At 26.4% G+C, this 27,736-nt stretch overlaps 2 protein-coding genes across 2 annotated transcripts in view; one reads left to right on the forward strand and one right to left on the reverse strand.

Annotated features, from left to right (window-relative positions):
- LOC136985519 (galanin receptor 2a-like) overlaps positions 1-7,409 on the reverse strand; it is a 40,829-nt gene extending 33,420 nt beyond the window's left edge. The window contains exon 1 of the mRNA XM_067282810.1: positions 7,316-7,409. Coding sequence (XP_067138911.1) covers positions 7,316-7,348 — 33 coding nt within the window. The 5' untranslated portion in view covers positions 7,349-7,409. The remainder of the gene's footprint in view (positions 1-7,315) is intronic.
- The window catches only part of LOC136985528 (leptin receptor overlapping transcript-like 1), a 324,027-nt gene that overhangs the window by 120,693 nt on the left and 175,598 nt on the right, over positions 1-27,736 (forward strand). The gene's annotated exons all lie outside the window — the stretch shown is intronic.

Genomic DNA, 27,736 nt, shown 5'->3' on the forward strand with positions numbered 1-27,736 from the left:
ATATATGGCCATCTTAACAATATCATATTTAGACTAATAATTTACAATATACATCGGAAAACAACCGTACAAATACATTTTTTTTCCCTACTATATCCATGTTAGCGTAAAATTCATAAAATATTGTCATATACTGTAATTATTTCTATTACTCTTATTAAAGCAAACATTTCATATTAGTTAAAATGTTCGAATAAATTTATTTTATAATTTATTATCAATTCAACTGATATTTTGTATAATTTTTTACGTATAAAGAAAAGAAGAGAAGCTACATTTTCAAAAAAATAATGGTCTTATAGTCTATTTGAACAGCTAATCATTGTTGTTCCATCTGCTTTATATAAACAAAAAAGAAGAGCTATGTTCACCAAATACGAAAGTAAACAAATTGCTGTTATATTGTATTAAAAAAAAAGAAAAAATTAAAATATTTGTCTTGCCTGTATCTTCTAGACTACTAATAGAGGATAAAGTTTATGTCCATATTGTATTATCTTCTAAATTCTTATTGTAGAATTTTCAATTAAACTCTCAAAGGTTTCACGAGGTTCATTTGGTTTATCTATTATATATATATTTTTTTACTTATTATTATTTTTTTCGATTTTATTCTTGTTATCCCACATCCTCTTTCATCACTTTTATCATTTAGTCTCTTTTTATTACTTTTATGTTTCTTCTTTTCTAAAATTTATTTTTACTAAATATTATTCCTCTTACATCTGCTTAAACACATTATTTTATAACATTTGTACTGCTTCTAATATTTTCTAAATCGAAAGAAAAATTTATAATTGCTATAAAAATCACCTCATTATCTTTATTTTAAATTATTTTACATCACAAAATTTATGATATTTAAAAACTAATATTATCAAGGGAAAAAATAATTACAGATGTTAAACTGAAAACAACTGAAAACTGACAGAATCGATTTGTTTATTGCCAATACAACTGTCAGATTTTTCTATTGTACTATCATGTAATGTAAACTGAAACTTTTAAAGTAGGAATTTTAAACATCTTAATCAGCTTTAGAGATACGAGAATTAGTAAAATAAATGAATATAAGTTATTAGGAATAAAAATCTTTAAATCAATATGCGCACGACATTATTCAAATTGTATCAGTGTTATTTCTGTGCAACAATAAAATGTCTAAAGATGCGAATAGCTTGGAGACAAGAGTAATTACAATCTGAACGATCGATCATGCTATTAGAAAAGCATTCACTATGGAAACATCAGCTAGTAGGGATTTCGACCTTCAGTCGATGCGAAAAGATAACCTGGATGGAGTTACCAACAAACAGATTAGAATGACACATATGTGTCTGTCGACTTTAAGTGATATTTGATTCTGGCATCGGAATTAATGTCGCTATCTCGATACTTGCATTATTAAACGTTATTTGGTATTCGATATTTTTAATGAAAGTTTTCAGCTACTATACAAATAAGTAAGCTGTCAAGTTATAAGTATCTCTTTTGAGTGTTGTTAAGCTCAAAATTTAAAATTTTAAATGACAAAATTAGTCAAATGAATATTTCAAAAATTCATTTATAACATTTTAAATTATAATTACAGAAAATTTACAATATTTGAACCAAACACTTGAATTTTTTAAAAGATATTTTATGCCTATTGTGTTTTTATTCGATCGGGACTTATTTCATTTGTAGTAGGGAAGGAAGAAAACACTTTTAGGTTGTTTCTATTATTTTTTTCTTTATTTAAAAAACGAATTAAGGACAAGAAGCTAAATTTATAAAAAAACTTTAATATTGAATATTTAAAATATTAATTTTATTTTAAAAGTGGAAAAGATTATGAATTTTTTTAAGAAGAATTCAAATGCTGATTCAATATATTGTCAGAAGTTTTATATTTTGTTATGTAAAACGAATCCTACTAAGGTTTTTACCATTTGATATTCAGATAGCACTAAAGCCAATGTAAAAGCAATCATCTTGGTTATTGAAGCACGCTTAAATCTTGCTTTATACATTGAATATTGACATCGTACATAATCTTAAATCCCATAAAGAAATATCATTTCGCTTTATTTATATAAATATAATCTAAAATCAACGGTGAAAAAAATGTTTAGCGATTTTTCCATTATAAATGTGAGCAAAGAAGTTAAAATGAATTTAAAAATTTAATACATATTAGTTTTTTACCTCAGATAATTAATTAATAATTCGATTCGAAAATATTAAACACAGATAATATATTGATAAGCAGAATTACATTAAATAGAATAAAATATACTTAATGTAATTTTAAACATTGATAGTATTTTAAAATTTGATAAAGGAGGAAAAGAAGATATTTATGCAACAGGTTTCACTAAAGTTCATTGGAAAGTGAATACGTCGCAACACGATGCAGAAAACTCGATAGTTTCCGACGTAACTAAAATATATCACTCATGTTTGCATTGCTAGATCTTCCTGAAAGTTATTAAGGATAATTACAAGACTTAGATACGAATATTATGTTTAGTTACGACATATTCTCGAGTTTATCACAGATATTCGCTTAAAACTATTCAGTGTTTTCGATCGATCTCAAAACATGAATATCAGTTAAATTTGGCATCGATTTCTAAAAAAAGCAATCTTTCGTCTATAATGGAAAATAATTGGATTTGATTATCTAGGAGGTATATACACATACTGGAATGGCTTTAATTTTGCCCATTACAGTCAGATTAATTCTCAATGGGATCGTTCCACAGGAGTAACATAGGAGCAATAACATTCTTCCTGAACTATCATGACCATGATCGAAATCAAATCTGAATCCCTAGGAAAGACATTTATAGTTTGGCGATTTGAACGAGAAAAAATAATAAATATTAGACCTATTATATAAAGAGTTATTCTCAATTGAAATAATAATAAATAATGTGATTTAATTTAGTATTATTAATGTTAAAGTCAATCAGATAGATGTAGGCCAAGTTCAATCATATTTGTGCTCTATATGTTACGGATTGTTCGGAGAAAAAACATTCCATCTCTTACCCATGCTAATAAGACTCTAGCCCATGTATGCTGATGCTTAATAGAAAATAACACAATTTAATTTATATTAATTATCATATAAATAACATTAGATTACTATAATTGCTATTGTTTATATTTAGTAATGGCATGATACGCTATGTAATACTAATTACTTCTTCTCACTACTGCAGACTATTTATATTTTGTCCTATTTACTGTAATACTTCGTTATTTTATCATTAGTACCAAACTAATAATAAATCTATAGCATTTCTCATTAGTAATGTAATGTTGTTACATAGCGATCCTCTTAACATTTGATTCATGTTTGCCGCTGCATTATCATCATTCCATCATTGATATTGATCTCATATTCAAAGAAACATGACAGATAAATCAAAATGAAACCTATCCAATAATTTCAGTGAGGAACTAGAGATAAATGCTTGGGACAAAATAAAAGGTTAATATATACATATGATGCTAATGTAACATATATCAGGTTCGATACATTTACCAATGTAGGTTTTCAGTGTAAGTTCAATATTTAAATATCCTAAGGACATATTTTGTGCGGAATCCTGCACTTTAACTAGTAAAATATTTAAATATTATCCAATAAGTTTGACAGATTTGAAATACATACCCTAAGGTGAAACAGTTTCGATATTGCAAAGAAGTTGAAAAGAATCTTGACAAATAGAAACAGTCAGAAAAAATATAATAAGAAATTATTCAATAACTTCAATTGAAAATAACAGACACAAAATTCTAAAATGATTCTATTCTTCTTTTTATTGAAAAGATTAAATAAATATAGAAATTTCTATAAGATGTGTGAAAATTCTATGTTAGATCAAATAAACATTATTAATATTTAATTTAACTATTTAACTAATCTATTATTTTGAATAAAATTCATTAATATCTAATATGAAGAGAATTTAAGATAATTAAATAAGATACAAGACATATTTGATTAGTAGTGTTAAGATATTGATAATATTAATTTGGTAAATATCAACTATCGTTATTATTCTGGGATTTTAAATATTTAATGGTTGTATTTCACCGAAATGTTGACATGTGACTAGACATAAAATTTGAACAAAAGAAATTGATTGAAAAGTTTATGTTATATATAAATCATATAATAGAAGTGGATACTCCCAGCAGATAACAGAAAATTCTAGAAGAGAGGGGGGAGAGAAAAAACAAGAAATCAACGAATAAAGCGAATAGAGGTTAATTTTGATCCTATAGTCCATTTGTTTGTAAAGAGATTACATTTACTCTAAACAAGTTTAACAAATTATAAAGACAAATATTTTGACTGATTTAAAACAAATCGGCTCTTTCAAAGCTAATTGATTTCAATATATTGAAGGTTAATTTTAAAAATAACTTTATATAATGATACTTTTTTAAAATGGTTTTATTACCATTTTTAATACTTTTAAAATTGTTAATTGAAATATCGTTAAAAAGTTATAAACTAATAGGTTTTAATGTATAACAAAAACAATTAAAACACTTTACATTGTTTTTATATTAAAGTTTAATATAAATTAATACGAAAACTTAATTAATGTAAAAGTAATTAATTTAAATAAGTAGTTAATTAGCAAGTAATTAGTAATATAATAGCATATTTTAAAAATGTACATAATAAACTTTATATTTAAAAAAATATGTTTATTTAATTCCACAATGAAGAAGTATAATTTATTAATTTATATGAAATTATGAAAGTGCTTTTTGTAACTTTAAACTTATGAAATACAACAGAATTAATTATTAAAGAATTCGGCTCAATACCTAAAAATTTAAAGATAGGTCAAACTGGAAGGAATTAAATCATAAAATAAATTTATTAGATTGATATAAATAAATTAAATTATTATCGAGTGTTAGATGTTAAAAATAGAAGACTCTTTAGATGGGAAGATTCAATTTATTCATTAAGTTATGGTTGATTAGCTTAGAAATGTATCCATCAAGAAAATATAAGAGCAAACAATATTAAAGTTACCATACTAAAAATTTTATAAAATCTCTTAAAATTATTTTATAAACATTTGCAAATATCATTAAAAATTGAATAGTTATTTTAATCAATTCGAAACTTTTCTCAGAAGTATTTACTCAGAGAATTTAATATATTGAATTTTAAACTTATTTTTATTCTTAAACCTAGAAGAAGAAGAAGTTAAAAATATTATTTCTAAGTTATATAAAATATAAAATTAAACGTATAATAATTTTATTTTTATATAAAAACATATACATTTTAAAATTAAATCTTCAAATATAAGTGAAAAGTTTTTCAATTTAAGATTATTTTACTATAATAATTAATATATATTTAATGATGATTCTGAAGAATACTTTCTTGCAATTTTTTCCTTCTCTCTCCTTCTATATAATTAATAACTAATGTCAATATGCAAATTGCAAAATTAACCTATGTCAGTCTACTTGTGTTTAATTTTTGTCTAATAAACCTATTAAATTATTGTTGTGAATTAAATAACTTCAACATAAATTTAATTACAAATTCAATTTAATTCACACGTTGAATTTAATTCGATAATATTAATAATACAACACTCAAAACATCATTCTATTAAATCTAATGACATTTAATAATTTAAAACTAAAAAAAAATAATAATAATAATATTCGAATAATATTAAAAACAACGAAAACTTAAGTGACACAAATTAAAAAAGATGCAAATATTTGAATATATATATCATATATATTTCTGAAGACAATCGATTATTTTCTGTCATATCAATCTAATAACTTGAAAATAAAATGAAATTATATTTATTATATAATTAACTTACCTCGTTTAAAAAATAAATAAATAAATTGTGTCAACACAACGGTCACTACAGTCCAGAGTCTTTACAAGAAAGAGACGTGAAGCGGTTTCTGAGCCGAAAAATATACCTAACGTCACCAAACGTCACCCCAATCTTTGACCAATCGTGATAGCTTTTTGGTGCGCAATAGCAGAAAATTTTTCTTAGAATGCCGAATTTTCGAAAGACCAAAGTATCAATTTTACGAAAAACTAATCAGATAAATGATACAAACTTAAAAAGAAAAGGAAACAAAGCGAAAAACAAGCAATAAAAAAAAAATACGTTTAAACCATTCATTTTCTGTTTGAACTCTTTAAAAAAAAATTCGAATTTAAAAATGAAACTTAAATCTAAATTATATTTCTTTCTAAATTATTATTTGGATTAAAATTATATTATATTTCCTTTCAAAAAAAAAATTTTGACCGAGTTAATGGATTTCATGTGTTTGTTTCAATTAAATTCAGTTAACAGATGTTCTCGATGTTAAATTTATTTTAAGTGCCAATAAAAATATTTGATTCATTAGAATTTTATATTTTTATATATATTTATTATGAGAAATGTTTTAAAAATAATTTAAAAAATTCAAACTTATAATGAATAAATTTAAATTCTTGTATTTCATTAGCATTTCATAAGAAGAATGTTTAAACACATTATTTACAGCTGCCGTTTTAATTAAATGCAAAATTTATTAATCAATATCTCACAAAAAATTATTAATGTTATAAATTTCTTTTTCCTTTTTTTTAATTTTTTGCCATTTAAATTAGTTAACAGAATTCACATTTATAATTCGAAATCAATTTTTAGATAAATTTTCATGTCAATTGTAAGATAAAAAGTATATTATCATACAATAAAACGGATAAATGATTTTCTGATTTTCCCCTTTCCCCTCTTTTTGGAATTATATCGAAGGTGAATCGATTTTGTTAACGAGTTTAACATGAAAATCGATTGTTAGTTTTGGTAAATGGGGCACTTTCTAAACTAAATCGACATTCCGAATGCAATTATTTTTGACATTCCTATAAATCATTTCGAATTCGATAAGGAGATTCTCCTTAATTCAGAGTTCGTATCTAATTCTCTGGGGATGAAATTATTTATTAAGTATAATACCAAACTTAGTTAAAATAGTATGAATTTAAAATAATAATAATAATAATAAAATTAATTTATGGATACAATTAGAATGAATAAATATAAATATCTGAAAATATTTAATGTATACTTAGAGCTATTTTGTGTGAAATTATTAATTATTACCCAATAATTGTATAAGTTGTCAAATCATTTGAAGACTTATACTAGGAAAAAACAATATATAACAGCAATTTTGGTTATTTATTGCTTTTTCCTCAGCATTATAATCCTTTTCAGGGTGTAGAATTTCAAAATAAACACGTAGAACTTACCTTATTTTGGGAGAATGTCACCAAAGTCCGCATCCATGAAACATTGTTTTTACCTGTCGCATCGCACTCTGGAGATTATCTGACCGGATATGACATCATCAAACTTTCTCTGCGTTTTCTCCGCATATCTCCATCCTGTATAAAAACAGGTAAAAATAAAATTTATGTTCTTTCATGTTATTTCCATCCTTTTCGATTTTTGTGATGTAAAGAAAATATTCTTTTTATCGAAGATAAATAGATACTTTTTGTTCATTTTCTGTAATATTTAATAATTAAATAACTTAAATTTTGAATATTTATCATATGATTAAATGTATATAATCATTCTAGGCTATAATTAAAATTTTAATCATACTATTATTTAAAATTCTTAAATATCTTATTTTTAAGTATTTTAAGCCTGTTAATTGCATTATTATGAATAAGAAAAGTTATTTAAATTTTAATTTTTATAATATTCACATGAAAAATTATCTGAATAATATTAAACCAATGGATAAGGATATGAAAAACAATTACAGAAACTAATCCAATTCTATCTCTATTTTTCTAGAAAATACCTGAAACTACTATCAATCTATAATATTTAATAATAATTATTTTTTAAAAAAATATTGTCTTTTATGAAGAACTCAGCTCTTAGATATTATATAACAACATTTCGTGCTTTAGTTAGTTAGCAGCTGTTTATCTATTTAATAAAGTATGGAAAGATTTCCATAATACCTTAACACAGAATCTCTATAATCTACATGAATTACTGTAACTTCTACTTTTGAAAACAAATGGAAATATAAAATTTATGGCTTTTTTAAATTTAACAATAGTTATGTTCAATTTTAAATTTAATTTACTATAAAACCAATAAAAAAAAGCATATTTTAGTTAAATTAATTTGGAGTAATTATTAATTTATTTTACTTATTTAGACAGGAATAAGCATTAAAATTTTAATTAATAAAAGATATTTTAAGCCTTTTTTTTTATTAATTGTTAAAATTGGACTACACTGTACTTTAATACTTTATGTTATAAAATGATTGTTGACATAATAATACGTATCAGCTTATATTGGACCGTAATATTAAATAATTTAATTAAAACGAAAACACTATAATTCACTTATATGTATTGAGTTTAAAATATGCGTATATAAGTTATTTATCACGTTAAAAATTCATGAAATTTTAATACTCGTGAGACATTAAAGACAAAGTTGAATTTTAAAAAAATGAAATACAATTTTAAAGAAATACTTTTACCTTTCAGTGTTTAAGGCATTATATCGTGTGCTAATTAGATGCAAATTAGTATTTTGATAGGCTGAAAGTCATACAAAATTCCGAAAGATCGATGAAGGAAGAAAGAAGGGAGACGTTTGAGAATGACGATTAAACGATAATAATTAAAAACTTAAAAATTTTAAAACAAAAACAATTACTTTATTGTATTTACAGAAAATTTTTATTTATAAATATTTAAAGTTATTATTATTATTATTATTTTTTTTTTTTACTAAACTCGAATGTTTCCTTCCGGATTTTCATATTTATGAATGCATTTATATACAGATACATTTTCATAATTTAAATTTAATTCAAACTCTTCTTAACTTTAAACGAAGTGAATGAATAAATACCGTTATTAAACTTGTAGAATTATTAGATATTAACCATCAAGCTTTGCTAAATAACAAGAAATGTAAGGTATATCATTACTGCAAATATTATCGAAACTTTGTTGAAAATTAAATTTAACACAAACGATATTGATCAATTCTTAAATAAAACGATTAGTTTTAAGTATAGAAAGTTTAGAAAGTTAGTAATCTTGTCTTGTAATTACATGCTTGAAATTAGTTAGTAATTATTGCCATGTAAATCGGATGTTTCAAATTGTTAAATATGTGGACTTGTTAAGAATTAAAGGTAGGAAGATTTTCAAGGTTTCGACAATGAGCAAACTTAATTATTATAGTAAATTTGACGTTATTCTTAATTTAGTAAAGAATAATTATGTTTTAGAAATGAAGAATTTAATAAACTGCTTTGAATCTTTAAAAAAAAAGAAAAATTATTAAATTTCCTTCTTCAATTAAATTATAAACACAATTAAATGAATTATTATATAATTAAAACACGTTTTAACGATAATTAACACTTAAGTATGCAATTAACTGTCTTATAACTTATAATAAAATAGAAATGTATGGTCTTGATATTTTCCATACAATATGAAAATATTTTAATTTAAATATTAATTAATTTTTTTAAAAAATGTATAGCATAAAAAATACGAGAAATAGTTAAATATATAGAATAAGAATCGACTTAATGGAGATCTTCAGATATCATGATTATAGTAAATATGTGGATAATCAATCATTATGATGTGAAAATGAGTATATTAGTATTATTTCGCTTGTTGTTATTATTTTTTCTAGTTATTTTATGCTATAAATAGATATGTTATCAATACGCAGTCAGATTTATGAAGAAAGCCACAATTCAATATTGATTATCCTTGAAAGTAAAAAGAAAAATTACATTTTAATTAAATATCGAAAAAATAAAACAAAAAATTTTAAATAATTCAGAAGAATTATTCAATTTTGTAATTATATTTGCAGATAATACTTGATTAAAATTAAACATAGAAAAGGATAATGGATTTGGAATTCATAATAAGAAATGCTTACGACAAGTTTAAGTGATTCGTCTAACGATTTATATCTTATAATTTGGCCACGGACCAGAAAACATAAATTACACTGATTTTCATGAGAGATTTTTCCAATTTTTCTAAAGAGTTTCCAATGCAGGGGTAAGAAATTACAGTATATTTAAATCTCTAGTTCTTGGCTTCATAAAAATCTGTATCATTTATCTTAATTTATTTTAAATATTAAATTATCTTGAAAATTAATAGGAATTATATAATATTTTTTCTCAAAGTTTAATTATTTTAAATATTGTTCTTTTTTATCGTGATTTTATATACAAAATTTAAACTTTGTGTGTATATAATCATGAGAGAAAACATATTAGTTAAATTTAGTCTGAATTGTAAAATTTTATATTTTTTAGATGGAAATTTATTACAATTTTTAAAATATTTATTAGTTTAAAGCATTTAAATATTTTTAAAAAATAATTTTATTAATACTATTTAACAATATTTCATAATTCATTTCTCACTATTACTCACTAATTACTGTAATACTTATATTATAAAATAATTATTTATTTAAACACGATAAAAATTTTAATTATTCTTTCTTGACTATTTAAATTCGTTAATAAGTGTACAAATTTAAAAATTAAACAACATAATTATAAAATTAAATGACCTTAATTAAACAAATTAAATTATTCATTTTACATTCTTGACATAATCAAATACATATATAATTTAATCATTTTTATTTTCCTTTAATCACGATTAAAGTTTCGATTTATAAAAGTGGAGATTTTTTTTCTTCCTGAATATGAAATGTTTTATTATTAGCGAGAAATAAAATAATTTGAAAGTTAAATGTCAGACTGTCAACGATTAACATAAAAATTAGCAATTAGAACAATTAAAAGATAACATAAACAATTTGAGAGACGAATGTTTACTATAAATGTAATAAAATTCCAAAGGAATTAATTAATTAATTGTGGGAATTATCATATTTGCAACACTGAAGCTTCAAAAGTTGCGTAAAATGAGTTTGGAACTATTCGAGTAACACAAAATGCACAATTTAATTAAGAAAAGTACACGTTAATTCATAATTAATATATAAAACAGATACACAAACAAAGAGAAAAACAGACATTTTATCTTAAAAAAAGAAAAGGCAATTTCTCTTCTATGAAAAATAAAACTATATTTTTAATTAAAATTAATATTAATAAAATGTATTATCGAGTTAAATGCCAGTTTTCATTTCGATACAGTAATTGGGAATGTAATCAGATATCCACATACAATTTAATTAGTAACTATAGAAAAGATGTTTCGATAATTCCACAAAAAAATAATGCAACTAGATATTTTATTAGTATCTTTCGGGATTTGATTGCTTGTCATCTCAGCATCATTATATCCATTACATTCTTCATATGACAAACTTAATAGATAGCAGAAACACAATACAGTAAATATTTTCTTACATTAGTACAAAAATCATAATGTTAATATCATAGAACACAGTAGCGGTCTATAGTAAAACAGAAATTTGAGAAACAGAAATTAAGCCACACGTGTAACGGATCAAATTTGACCTTTAATATCTCAACGACTAATGAATCGATTTGGACGAAATTTAAAACATTTAGTGTCCACGATGAATACTATGGACGTGTTAAATTTTGAATAAATTCATTGGACAGTTTTGGACTTACGCGATCGGAATTTTGATGTGTAAATTTATAACGAGAGAAAATAGCGACATTAAGCTACCGAACAATTTAGGAGTTTGCATATGTTCCTTCACCAATATTGTTCAAAGATGCTGCAATGTTTAGCCAAATCATTGTAGGTGCAAAAACTTTAAGGCACAAAGTAAAGCTCGAAGCCTTTTTCTGTAACGATGCTACTTTCCCTGATTTATTATTATGGTGACATTGCTTCATCCAAAACTTCCTGTAGTTGTAGCCTGTGTAATGTGCAATTTATTCACATGTTGGCTCCTACTGTCAAATCTGATTCCGGTAATCTTATGCTACAACTTTCAAAAGTTTTCTTTAGTTATACATTTTCGTTTAGCTTTATTCTTCAACCTGGTCCCACCAGTTTTTCATGGGTATTTCTTAAACATTTACCCAATCGTCTATATGAATAATATATGAAAGGAAATTCAACTATTAAAATTTATGAATATTATTTAATTATATGATAGTAAATGTAATCAATGTCCTACTTATTCGTACTAGTAATTCGCGAAATACTGTATATTGATAGATTAGGAATGCATTTGAATAAATTTATGTGTTAATATTACACAGTACGAGGTATAAACAACACTTTTCGGATTCTAAATCGGAGAGTGTTGTTTATACCAAAAAGACACTTCAATGAACTGATCTTGACACTAATACTGTTACTGTTATAAAATGCCAAATAGTTAAAAAAAAAAAGAAAAGAAAAGAAATGCACAACAATACAAGCCACTGCTTGTAAGACCAAAAGTGACTGAGACACTAGGTTCTTCTTAACACCGAAATGAGATCAAGACATTATTACGACGGTGTCGAAATCTGACATAGTGTCTTCTATCATATTCTTTCATCGCCAGAGTTTACACTGTACTGTCCAGTAAATTTTACTGGATAGTACTGGATAAACTGTATTATAAACATGCAAAATTTACATTACGCGTATTATTTTCCGTTTCACATATTTTCTTGTTTTATACGTAATGTGCTTACAATATGAATTTCAGACAAAAACATTACATTCGATATTAAATAGCAAGAAATGATTTTAATATAACTAGACGGTTTCAATCCTTTATATTTACTAGACAATTTTAATAAAACCAAAATTTTCTTCTGACTATTATTTAGTTATTTATTTTGTCTATATCCGTGTAGATTTTTCCGGACAAATCATAAAGGCCATAGCATTTGATCAACACCTATTATCAAGATTTCCTCTATCTTATTAGATATTACTGGAATTATGGAAATTTGTGCCGATTGGTCAATATGTCAAGACAACGACTAAACGTCTAACCTTGCCATCACTCCAGCGATGAACAGCTACGACGAAAATGCAAAGATAATGACTAAGGAAATGATTTACAGACAATGAGAACAAAAACGAACGACAAAGACGTATTCTTTTGTCGTTCGTTTTTGTTCGTTTATACTGCCGACAACAACGACAAAACGTAGATTTCCATCGTTGATAGGCAGCATGAACTCAGTCTTAAAGATAAACATATACAAATACTGTATTTAAAAATTCACTTTTATATTTGATCTAACTAAAACTTATTTACTTTATAGTGGAATTATTATAATTGCTTGGAGTTTCTGGATTCACAAGACGTTTTTTTTAATTTCTTGCTTACAGTCTTATCCAGAATTTTACAAGTTAATCTCATTGCAATGATTACGATATTATTAACATGTATGATAATGTTCGTTAATCAAATGACTCCATAATTAAATATGGCAAATATGAATGCCTTCTCATAATTATTGTATAAAAAGAACTTTAAAGAAATTTATAAATAAATTATTCATAAGTTTGAAGTTTTTTTAAATATGATTTTTGACATATAACTGATATAAGCACTGATTTTTGACATATTTAAGCACTGATATAAGCACTGATTTTTGACATATAACTGATATAAGCAACATTATGGTTGCTTATATCAATGATATAATTATCGTAATTTTAATCAGTGTTGTTGTCATAAACTCAGCATATAGTATACGGTTTCTTTACGATTTTTCGTCAACATTTAAAATTGGAATTAGAAAGAACAAGCTGTTAATACTGTTATTTGAAGTAAACAAATATTCTTTGAATTTATTTATTATCGTAAAGTGTAGAAAATTCAGAACATCTTTTCTCAATATAAAGTAAATGAGGAAAAGATGGCGAACACTTGTAATTACTGCATAAACTAAAAGGTAGCGCCACATATTGTGTTAGTTGAAAGCCATGCTTGTTATAAGTGCTGTTTACGCGCAATTGCTGTAAAATAAATGAAAAAAATCGAATGTTTCTGACCTGCGGAATGTTTTACACATGTTTGTGTTTACTGTAGCCTCGAAAAATCTTAAGTTAAGATTAGAGGACGACTTTTACTTCTTTTAAATACTACTTTAGAAGCTTAAATAACAAGTTCAACCTGTAATCGGGCAAAAATAACAGACTAGACTCTGATAGAGGGCTTATCCATATACTGTTCACCAACTAACCCACACCTGTAAGGGTGAGATTAGCAGAAAATTATATTTTGTTTTTCGGATAATACTATTATTTTGCTTGTTGTTATGTTGTTTGGTGTGATAAGAAAACACCGGTTCGGTCAGTTTTTTTTTTTTTTTAAATAAAATTTACAGCTCTTAGAACTCTTTTCACAATTTCATCCGCATTTGTCCTATGTAATGTGTGTTTGTAAACTGTATAATCCAGAGGTTCTCAAATTACGAGATGTACCTCCCTAATGGCGAAACCTTTTCTAGGAACACGAATAAATGGTCAATATTATTGTTTATTTTCGAGTAAAACTCCGTAGCGCACTTGGTATTCTAGCCACTAGTTCCAATACAATACAGTATTAAAAATAAAAAGAATTTCAGAGTTTATTTCATTAATACTTCCGGTTTTAAACTAATTTAAATAACCCATATTATAAGAGAAATGAAAGTTTATTTCTCAACATTTCTTAACATATCAGTACTCCACTCATTTAGTCTCGTAATGTGGAAAGTGAAATTTTTATCTAATAAAAACATGTCTCAAAGTTATATATAACAATGATATTCTATATTAGACTTTTCTTTCTATAACTTTTAATAGAATTAAACAGTAAAGTTGCCCAAATAAATCTACATAACTTAAATTAAGTTATGCAGATTTATTTGGGCAACTGTACTGTATGCATTTAGTTGCTGTTAGTTTCTTTTCTTCTGTTTATTTTACTGACTGTTGTTTCTTCTTTAATGATAGCCTTATCACAAAATAATTAATTCTTTTATTTTCATAATAACTTTCTATAATGAAACAGAAAATTACATCAAAGAAAATTTGAAATTACTTTTGTAATTATGTATATGATTAATACTTTTATCAGTGGATAGAATTGTTTATCTCAACTGATAGAACAAACTAGTCTGTTGAGAGTTGGACAGCTTTTGTATTGATATTGTCCGTATAGTAACTACAGTATTGCATTCTATCACAATTTCAGGTCACATATTTGTAACAATAGTAACATTATAGAACAAACAGGTAGAAAATCATAAATAATTATTGCTTCCCAGTCTAAGAACATTCTAATTTTTTTATTTGATATTTTTCTCAGATGAGCAAGAATTGACTGTATGTCTTTTTGTATCTTTACAATTTATTTTTTCCTGTTTTATAAATTTCAGCAGTTTAGAAATCCTTTTTTGGTGGTATGGCTCAGTACTCCACTGAAATCTTCTCTCCTCTTTGCCATCTTTCCGCTCTTCCCCCTTAAGCCTAGACCTTTACGTAGGCTCTATTCCCTACCAATAACAATAATAAAACTTATTCAATGTATTTCATTCATTTATTATTGTAAATTTTTATACCTGAATGTTCTAACAAATTTACGTGTTTATTATAAATATTACTGAATGTAATTATTATTTCGTGTTAAAACTTTTTATGATAAATATTATTTGATTACACTAAGTTTGAAATTCTAGTATTATTATAATGTTATTTTGTTAATTGATTTTTTAATAAATTGTAATGATAAACAAGAAAACTTTAATATAGAAAAATTACAACAAAAAGTTTTTCAAGATGTTTATAGAAGGAATTTTTTATTAGTTCTCGTTAATTTATTAAATACATTTACAACATTCATAATTTCTATTTTGCATTTACTTGATATAATTATTACTTTATGCAAATATAAAATCATCCAAGTAAATCTACAAATATTTTTATTCCAATGCAAATTGATTTGGCTTTTATCATTATTATACTTAGCGAACAATATAACTATCCTGTATTTATTCGTGTAATTACATTACATTTATTCTATAATATATATAACGTAAATAATTGCGTTATATATATTATAGAATAAATGTAATGTAATCCATTCCATTCACCTGTATTTAATTGTATTAAATAGGCTTACAGGACAAATGAAACTATTCTTAGATCTTTTCACTTTTATTCACCAGTTTCAGAGGTTCTAATAAAGGAATAATGATATTATTCATATATATCCTTAATCAGATAAACAAAAGGCAGACTTAAATAGAAATTATTCATACTAGTCTATTTAAAAATAATAATAATAGCTTACCGATAGGTTTAGCCTAGTGTATGATATTGTTATAATTGCATCTGTAGAATTGAATATTATAGTATCAATCTTACTAATTAATAGCATTTTTATAATAGTTGGGATTATCTCAGTTTGGATTTGAACGAAATGTGCTTTATATGAACACGACCGTTCTGGTCGTGTTCATATAAAGCACATTTCGTTAGAAGTTAAACTGTCACTAAATAATATAACAAATTAAATTTTATTTGTTATCATTCTGAATTTGAAAATTTAGTGTCTCACTGATATAGAGGCAGGAACAAATTACATAAAAGGGATACTTCTTACTCTAACAGAAGACTGCTACAAGAAATAAGATTTTAGCAATTAGTATTCGATGAAGCTATACTAACGGTAATGCATTATATGCTCTCTGGAGCATAACTCTCATATGCAGGTAAAAACAATGGAATTTAATGTCCGAATTCATTGTGTAGACGATAAGGTCACTGACACACATCAACTCATCAGTTGTTGTAGATTTTAGATGTAACATTGTAGTATCTGCTTTTGAATGCGGAAAATCATTCCTCTATAGCAGTGATTCTCAAACTTTTTCGATCCATCGCCCCCTTTGTCCGTAAAGTTATACCCAACGCCCCTTAACTCATTCTCTCTTGTGTGAGAAATGATTGGAAATATTCTTAGGAAAATTTTTCTATGAATCTCACACTTTGTGCCCTTACCGTACATTATTCTCAACATCTGGAAACCATTAAACGCAATGTTTCCTCTTATCCGTTTAACAGAGGAAAGGGAACGGCTGTCAGTGTCCCCAACTTTTGCCTTTGGTCACCGTTCAGTATCCTGCCTCCAGCGCCCCCTAGATTTACTCACCGCCCACAAGGGGGTGTTATCGCCCACTTTGAGAAACGCTGCTCTATAGGATTAAGTTGTGGTGAATACGGTGGTACTTGTGATTTATGGTCTTCTTCGTAAAATATGATATAACGATGTCAGAGTGATGAAATTTTACGTTGTGCGTTATTAAATATAAACCCGGAAATCTGTTCTTCAGATCGTCACAATGTTCACTTATACAGAAATAATTCCAAGTGGTACGAGCCTTTCAAGCCTTATGTTTCACAATTCCGGTTGAAGCCAAAAGAGCTACGAGACTTATATTCGTCCCTTTATTCGAAGGACAGGTAATGTCGCATTTACATTTTCAGGAACTCAGGAGAATACCCACTCTCTCATTATTGGGTCAACACTCAAAACACTAACTTTCCTCAGTATTTTCCGGATGATGTTTGCGGCCTTTATATATCTACAGATGGAACTTTTACTTTTTCGTATATTATAACCTTCCAGTTTCGATTTGATGCCATTGATTGTCAATAATTCATTGACACCCTGAATGAGATCGTAGAGGGAGACAATTCGTCTCCCTCTACAATTTCATTCAGGGTGGCGTAGAGATCTGCTCTGTTGGTTCTTTTTCTGCCATGTGGATTGATTAAATCGTCCTCCCGTAATATTTTCCAGAGTCATTCTACTCTCTTCAAATTGTCGAATATATTTATAAGCAGTACTTTTACTTATGCCTAACCTGGTAGCGATGGTCCTGGGCGGATCTTTATTCTCATGCATCAGTAACAAAATTTTAATCTCATTAAAACTTAGCACTTGTTGGGTCAGAATCTTGAGCTAATAATGCCATCAAACATAATTCTATATGGCAACCCTATTCAGGTTATGTCTCCTCCTTTTATTTCACGCGATATAATACCATAAAAAATACTGTATTTACAAAACAACACAAAACATGTCACATTAATCTTTATACATGTCAGAAAAAAGAATAATTTTTGCGAGAACAACATACTAATCTGTCCGTAATTAAGCGAAATCATTCGGTTAAATTGTGGGATTCGTCCTCTCTATTCTTCACAATGAGTCCTATTTCCTGCTATACCGTACGATCAAGGCGAACTCGTTCCGATCATTCGTGCAATCTGTTCATTGCTTTTTCCCTACATCAAACACTTGTGTGAAATTAATCCGCAAATAGTTGCGAAGTATTACTGTATTCGTGATACGCATATGTTCATTTGTGAAATCTTTCCGCTAAACTCTGCCACAGAGTGTAAAACTAGTAAAAATTATTTATTTTAATCGTGCATTCAATGTTTAGCATTTAATTGTTATTTGGAGTAAATTAAAATATTTCTACCAAAAATTCAATCTACTTTCGCATTCAGCGTATGAAAACCTTTGATTTTCCTTTATCCATTTCTGTATGGCAGCTTGTTCTTCGGCATCCAGTGAAAACTGTTGATCTTTCTTATTACTTTCAATGTTTAAAGCGGTCATAATCTGATAGTACCAGATTGGAACTGTAAGAAGAATAAGGAACAACCTATAACTTTTGATTCTTAAGCATCTTCGTTGTTTCATTACTGCATGTGCAGTCTTGCATTATCTTGACACAAGAAAAAGACGATTCTTTCTAACTTTAATTTGCGAATATGTCTCTTGATTGCTTGTAAGATTTCAGAAACTTTATAGAATCGATTGTTTCTGCTTTTGCACACAACTTTCCAACTGATTGCTGTAGATCTTTATGTAATAGTCACGAGTGTTATGCAACGATATAATACAATAAACTGAGACTGCTCAGTACTCTTGAGTATTAAACTGTGTCGGTTACGTGTCTAGTAATGCGGGGATAGAAATCCCCGCATTACTAGAAATCTGAAGTAGATCTTATTTATGATTAATCTTGGTAATATTAGAGTAAATGAAGGTGAGATGGTTAAAAAATTCTGGAAGCTGTGATTGTAAACATGAACTTTATTTAAAAAGAAAAAAAAACTGGTGTTTTCTTGTCATACCAAACAACGTAATAACGGGCAAAATAATAGCGTTTTCCGAAAAACAGATTCGAAAAAATAAAATATAATTTTCTGCTAAATCACCATCAAACCCTCACAGGTGTAGGTTAGTTGGTGAACAGTATATGAATGAGCCCTCTATCAGAGCCTAGTCTGTTATTTTTGCCCGATTAAATGTTAGACTCGTTATTCAAGCTTCTAAAGTAGTATTTACAAGAAGCAAAAGTCGTCCTCTAATATTAACTTAAAGATTTTCGAGGTTACAGTAAACACAAACATGTATAAAACATTCTGCGGATAAGAAACAGAAACATTCGATTTTTCACTTATTTTCAGCAATTGCGCTTAAACAGCACATATGGCTTTCAAATAACATGTTAATAATATAAGGTGCTTCACAAAAGTATAGAACCGTTGCAAATTTACTATACGAAGGTTAGGAATTACACATATCATGTAGCTATCTTTCTTATATTGTTCAGGATTTATAAAAACGTAATTTGTCGAAACTCACAGTTTCTTATATTGCAGCAAACAACATAAATAGTAAAAAAAACTGATTTTAAGCACCACAAAAGTATAGAATCGACTAGTATACGATTAGCAAAAAAAAGATATATACTACAAAATAGTTTAATTTAGTAATTTATTTGCACACCTCCTTTACTGATAACATCAAAAATTCAATTTGGCATGTTATCAACAAGGTATTTTATGATTGATGCCTGAAGGGAGTTCCAAGCAGTGACAGTTGCTTGTTTTAAGTGTTCAACGTCGGCATACTGATGATTTTGGTCATAAATTCGGTCAACCAAGATCCCCAAACGTATTCTACAGATTTGCAATCGGGAGAACGAACTTTATTTTGGTTTATTTTCAAACCACTGACTGTTTCGTATCTTGTGATACATAGATAGATGCGTTGTTCTGTTGAAAAATAAGAGGAATTCTTCTGAATCTATGTTTGTATGGCAGAAATTTGTCCTCCAGAACTTGTTGATAGTCGGCACGGTTCAGGCGACAGGTAACGAATGTCAAATCAAATTTTCCCAATGCAGAAAAAGCACCCCAAACTATAACACTCCCACCACCGAAGTTCCTTCGAGAAAAGTGCGTGGCCTTTTTTTGTAAATCACGCCAACAGAACGCTAAACCATTTGGCTCATCCAAATTAAATTTTTTTTTCCGTCCGAAAAGATTATCTATACGACAAAAAGATCGTTATTTCTTATGCTAGCACGATAAGTCTGAATGAAACAAAAAAACTTTTTTTATTTCATTGAGTGGCCATATTTTTCCTAGTAAAATTGAGTCGGGCAGCTTTGTACTCATGCTTAAGAGCAATGGCACTTCTCATTCGAGACTGAACAATGTTGTTGTTGCCGTGTAAAACCCTTCGAACAGTTTCTTGATGTACTTGAATACCCAAATCGTCTCAAATTTTACGCGAGTTAGTTTTCTAAAATTATGTTTTTATAAGTTAGTGCTGAATTACACGTAAAAAAAAAATCTATTTCTATCTATTAGTGCTGTTCTGACTTCAAAGGACCAATATTTCGACCGGTTCTATACTTTTGTGGAGCACCTTATTAATACCAGGGACTACTTTTTAGTTTATACAGAAATTACACGTGTTTACCTTATAATCTAGTACACCATCTAATCCTCATGTACCCATACAAAAGACGAGTTTTATATTTATAGGCCTATGTTTAAAATCTACCGATTTTCATTTACAAATTGCAATAATATTTTATGACTATGTTAATACAGACCATTTGGTATAATTGTTAGTCTAGTTGTTAATTTATTGTCTTCTCAACTGTTAAACTTTTCTAATTCTTTTCGTACTGCGGATACTAAGAGGGGGGTTTTTTTTCATATTCATCACGGGTTCGGCCAGACTTCTTTAACATCTAAATCCGTTATTGTTATAAAATAATATTAACAATGGATTAATTTGTATTAAATTAATCCATACGTGATTAATTTGACAAATAATCTTCGTTATCAATCATCAATATATAAATTATCGTAATAATTATATATTATATTTTAAAAATAGTGCAAGTAGATGTCTAAAAACATTAAAAAATATATTAATTTTTTAATTAAAAAATCGTATACATAAATACTAAACATAACGAATATTTTTAAAGTTTATATTCATATTAATTAATGTGTTTTATGTAAATTATATAAATTAATTAATTAGCAAATTATTTGGGTCAATTAAAATCAAGGTGTATTAAGTTAATTATAAAATGATAAAGTTTTGTTAGATTAAAAAATTAACAAATAACAAGAAGGGAGGTTGTTTGTTTCAAAGTCTTTAAGACCAACAAATTGTCAAGTAGTCTGAACGATTCAATTACTGATGATCACCAAAATAACTGATAGTAAATGGATATATTTTCCAGGAAGTTTTCTCTTTCTAGAAATGTGTTAATGGCTTCTCTAATTGTTATCAGTTCAAATGATCAGTCATTCAATTTCTAGAAGCATAATATTAGTGATTTCTACCTCGTATTTCATGGACTTAAAATGTTATTCTACTTGATTATTAATAAATATTTTATTATTAAAATTTTCAATAACGAAATAGACTACGTTTTTATATAATAAGTTTCCTCATTAAGTAAAAAACATATTGTTTAGAAACATTTCTAGATATTCTAATAATTACTTTATACATATTTTAAATTAAATTTACAAATTTAATTATAATACTTAACTAGGTATGACTATGTTATTTAATTTATAAATATATTTTACAGCAAGAAATAATATAAGCAATTATTGTTATTAGAGAAACGAGATTTTCCAATTTATTTTGATTTATTCATTAATTATCTAATACATGTACTTTAATATTTAGCTTTACTCACAACGTATGCATGTACATATAATATACCAGTATAGTAAATATTATCTTCGTAGAAGTAATTAAAGCTTTCAAAACGACATCATTAGCGTATCTTATTTCAAAATTATATAAGCCTATATCATCGAACATTAATTAATAAATAATGTATTTATTTAAATAAAAAAATTACTTTGAAATATAAAAATTCTTTCAAGAATAAATTAGTAACATGATATTTACATTATACTGTATAAAAAACATTTATTTTTGTATAGCCTATTAATAATAGAGCTTTGATAAAATTTGTCTGTAAAACTAATAGTTGCCATTAGTGTAATAGGAATATTACACTAATGGCAAGCATTCCTCGTTCGTGTTACAATGTGGATATTATTTGATCATTATATAATATCCGCAATGCATTTATATTTACCAAATTGTATAAAAACGTACCTTAGGTACGATGTGTTGCTATAACAACATCAATTCAAACAATAGAAAGATTTGTAAAGAACTTTCGCTAGTGTAAAAAAACAAACTTGTTGACAACTTTAGTAAATGTTAAAAGCATGGAAACATTTCTACTACAAGCGTTATTTATAAAAAAAAAAAAATTGACAGTGTAATTGAGAAAGTTTTCTTCTTTCAGTCTTTATTGAATAGGAAGCACTTCTAAGCAGTAGAAAACAGGTGGAGCACGCAAGCTATAAAAAAATTGGCGGAATATCTGATAAATTTAAATATTTTTCAAAACTTTGCAGAAAATAGAAATAAAGTAAAAAAATAAATAAATAACAGCCAAATTGTTAAAAGAAAAAAATATAAAACACCTAAAATAGAAATTGTTCAAATTGAAAGATTTTTCATGCTAGAAACAGTATGAAGTCGATCAACATGTAAAAAATAAAATTCGCTATTCCTAGCAACGGGATTTCTCCGTTTCTTTATCATCTTCAGACAAAATGACCAGCTGTGGAAATCAGTGTTGATATTAATAGACAAAGTAATTAGAGATAGTTTGTATTAAAGTAATTAGTTAACGTGTATTTATTTAGTTTAAAATGATATTAGTCTTTAACTAATTATTTTTATTCATTTTATAGTTAAGTATTACACGTATTACGTTTCTCTGGGACCAGTCTCGGTACATCTGCGAGGGGGATCTTGCAGAATACTAATCAATATTCAAAATTGTTTCATTCCACGTTCTCCTGTAATCAATTTAGCTTCAATTACTTAATTTATATAAAATGTAGATTAATCTAAATAACTTCCAAATAAAAATAGCGTGTTTTAAAATAACAGTATTTCATATTTTATACAATAAAATTTTAAATTTATTTCCTTAGAATAAGATAGAAACTTATAATAATAAACTTCAGCTGTATACAATTGTGAGGGTGAGTATGCCCCATAATATTCATAAAAACACACAATGTAAATGTTTTCTTCGTTTATAAAAAGATTTGTTGTAACGAGGGACAGTAATCAAATATTCTAAGGAACGTCACGGTATAACAAGAGTTTCAATTCATACAAAATTATAAGTGTAATATTAAATAGTTACATATGAGTATAGTTTATATACAGTTATACCATAGAATCTGTGAGATCAAGCAAATTTGTTTCATCAGAAATGTTTATAATATAAAATTTAAAAAAAAAATCTATTAAACTGGAGTCACTGTATATTATATAACAAAACAAAATATTATGTATTATTGATAATAGATTTTACGTGTGAAATGTAACATTGAATACATTTCTATTAAGAGTGGTTCGGAAAATTTCGATTTGTAACATTTTTTTAATAGTTAAATTTCAATAATAGAAAATGTAATGTTTCAACATTATTCAGGAGTCTATTTTACTTTGAAAAATATCACAAAGTTCTTTTTATAAACTTAATGAACTCTTTATAAAATATACTTTTCAGATTGTACGAAGATTTTGTCAATCTCGATTCCTGTCTCCCACGAACTGATTTAAAACTTACTATTTTCTAAGTGAAATTCAAATTCTCTCTCCGATTGAAGAAATGTCGCCGTCGACGACTTCGATCACAATTGTCACCTACCTCCAAGTACTCCAATATACGGGCGCCCCTGTCTACCCTATCTTGGGACCTAAGGCATATATTGTGTGTATATACCAGAATATGATTGTTTTATTTTCCTGTCAGTTATCATCTTGTGAAACCGATGGAAATTGTTGTCGCACCATCAATTGAACACGACAAAATAATCAATAATAGAAATAGGAATTAGAGATATAAAGGGGGGAGGTAATCATTGAGAATTTCAGAGGCCTAGAATCTCATAAATATAATATAGATAACGAGAAATTGCTATAATCCTCGAAATAATTCTTAATCACAAATAGGATAACCGCGTTGTGTACGTTTCTAGAAACGTGTTATGTTATTAAGTTTCTCCACATCAAAAGAGTAATTAAACAATAACATAGAAAACGATATTATTTATTTTTAATTTTCTACAAATGAGAAAATAACGAGGAAAATAAACAAATAGAATTGTTTTTTATTTCTTGTTACATTTTCTTTTCCTAATCAATTAAATTTATATCACTTCCCTAATGATATTTAATTGAAATTAGATGAATTCATTTTAGTTCCCTTTAAAAAATTCAGTCCATATTTTCAACACGGATTTATTAATCACAGAATAACCTATTTGGATTTGAAACACACACACACACACACACACACACACACACATATATATACAATAAATAAATAGATATTTTTTTTTTTATTCATACTTAGTTGGCAATGAGTGCATATTTCTTTCATCGCTAAATAATGAGAATAATTCTATAAGATTCTTCTAAGCTGGAAATTAGTTATGCATTAATAATTATTATAATTATCAAACTACAACTGTCTCAAGAAAGTCTTTAAGGTAACATTTAAAAATTATTTAATAATATTAATAATATAATATGTGAAATATATTCAATTCTAAGTTAAAAAGTATAATAAATGGACTAGTGCAGAAAAATGTTGAAAAGAAAAGCAATTTTCTCGTCATATTTAATAACTTTCGGAAGTAATAAACAGAGAAGAAAATTCTTTCTGCTCTTAAAATTTTCTGCAAACGTGAACAAGGACATTTGACATTTACATTAAATTACTGATCGTGTTGACCAATATATATATATATATATATATATTTGTTGTTGAACAACACGATCAGTTTTACAATAGCATATTTTAATTATTTATGTTATAAAATTTATACTAGATGCGATTTTATAGTCGAAATTGCAATTTTATTATAGTTTATATTTTAAAATAAAACGTGACAAAATATAACAGTCTGAATGAAAAATTGCTGGCAAAAGAAAACAACATCGTAATGGACACACTAAAATATGTGTTTATACATGAATTTTCTCTTCAGTTAAAAGTTTTATATAATTCGTTTAATGTAAGTTTACTCTGATATAAATTATTAACTATAATCAGAAATACTGCGGAGATTTAAAAGTAGTTTCCTTCTCATTAAAATGTTATAAAATCCTTTCTGATTAACATTGACTTTTCAGGCGTATTACAAAAGAATAGAATAATTAGGACTATAACTGTTTCAATAATATCAACATGTTTGTGACGAGATTTTCTATCAATTTAAATTGCACAATGTAAATAATTATCCTTAGTGTTAATTTATACAATTGCATGTTTCAAAATTACCGTTATGAAAAATTATTTATAATATTAATAACGTTAGCATGCTGTATCTCTAAATTAATAGCAATAACAATAAAACTTGCTGTAATATTTAATTAATTCATTTTAATTTGGTTTTCGATATGATAATCAAATTTGTTAAATTCAATGTTTTTTTTTTAAATTTCATCGTCTCTGTTTAATATTACTAAAAATTAGCAAATAAAATTAAGAATCGCAGTGTATTTCCGTAAATAAGCCCCGAAAATAAGCGGCTTCAATATATAATAATTAGGACAAAAATAAATAAAATTCGTTTAATTTATTCGCAAGAAATTATAAGAAGATAGCTCAAAGAATATTTTTAGAAAATTAGCAGTTTATATGATTATAACATTTTTTAAGGTTGTATGTCTGGCAATGTAATCCCCGGAATAAACTCAATACTGTAACAACAATTGTAGTACCAAAAGTCATCTATCGAAATCATTGACCCGAAAGTGTCTAATATACAAAAGTAAAAGCAATTCTGTAAAGAGACATTTGGATTTTCGTGAATATAAATATAAATAAAATTAAACAGCTGTACAGTTGAACCTACTTATATCAGACATGTTTATCTCGAAATTTATTTTTTCACCTGCATTTTTAGCCAAATTCAATATATTTTCAACGTTTATCTCAAATAGTTTACTCTTAAAACCTCTATATCTCAAATTATGGACTGAATTGTTAATTACAACTTCAAAGCTCAGCGACTACGTTTTGATAGCATAAATTGTAGTCGAGAAACGTCTCTTTAAATACAATACGTATTGTAGTTGCAATTAAAATTTTTCTTTGTAATTTTTCAATAGTTTAAAATAGAGATAACCGCTTAGACTGAATCGTTTCAATATACAGTATATATTTTATTTCGATCTATTATCGACCGTGACTTACATAACATAATAGATCAAAAAATATAAAAATTTCTTACATTGTTTACAAATTTTCTGTTTAAATACTTTGTCATGTATATTTAAATTTAGATGCATAAAATACTTAATTATTCAAGTACTTTCATTTAGAGCAGTGGTTCCCAACCTTTTCCAGGATGCGGAACACTTTTGTGAGCAATTTTCTTTAGCGGAACACTTACTTAAGTTAATATGAAATACATAAGCTTGTCATCAGTTATTTTATTAGAATTGAGCAGTTATAATTCAAAATCTCTACTCATATTATTAACGCCAATTCTAAGACAGGAAAAAATATACCTAAATAACTTTAATGGGAAACTTGTGCCTGATGTTTTTTACATATTTCATTCAGTTTTTATCATTGCCTTTATCTTATTCGAAACAGTAGTAAACTCCATAAGTACGAGTCGTACATATATATTTAAGTTTATGAAAATTTTATGATTTTAATTTTTTGATATTCAGCGGCTCGAATACGATTGTACACTTTCCGATTTGCGACTAAATCTGCGGAACCCTTGGGAGATACTTACGGAACACCAGTGTTCCGCGGAACACCGGTTGGGAACCACTGATTTAGAGAATGAAGCATTAAATATTTACAATACAAATACAGTTTTGGTAATTCTCTCAAAATGAAATTTAATAAAATATTAAACTTCAAAACACACTGATTCCGTCAATTATAACAATATCATCTTTAATAAGTCATTATTTGTATGAAATACTTAAGTAATGCGCTCGAATAAGAGTGATCAAATCCATAAAGCTTTATATGTCCAAAGGCACGTATGCATCGAATTACGACAGTAGCATATTGATTTATTTCTGTTTTTTTTAAACGAATTTACCCAGAAGCCATTTAATTTCACCATAAATCGTACTGTCGTCGTTATAAACAACTTTTTTTTTCCAATTTGAATATATTTTTCTCTAAAACATTGATAATAGTCTTTAATTCTTCTATTAAGAATTATATCTATGCAATTTTATACAAGTAGATATTGTAATTGAAAATT

Source organism: Centruroides vittatus, unplaced genomic scaffold (assembly GCF_030686945.1).
Source record: "Centruroides vittatus isolate TY-2023 unplaced genomic scaffold, ASM3068694v2 contig_971, whole genome shotgun sequence".
Lineage (NCBI taxonomy): Eukaryota > Metazoa > Arthropoda > Arachnida > Scorpiones > Buthidae > Centruroides > Centruroides vittatus.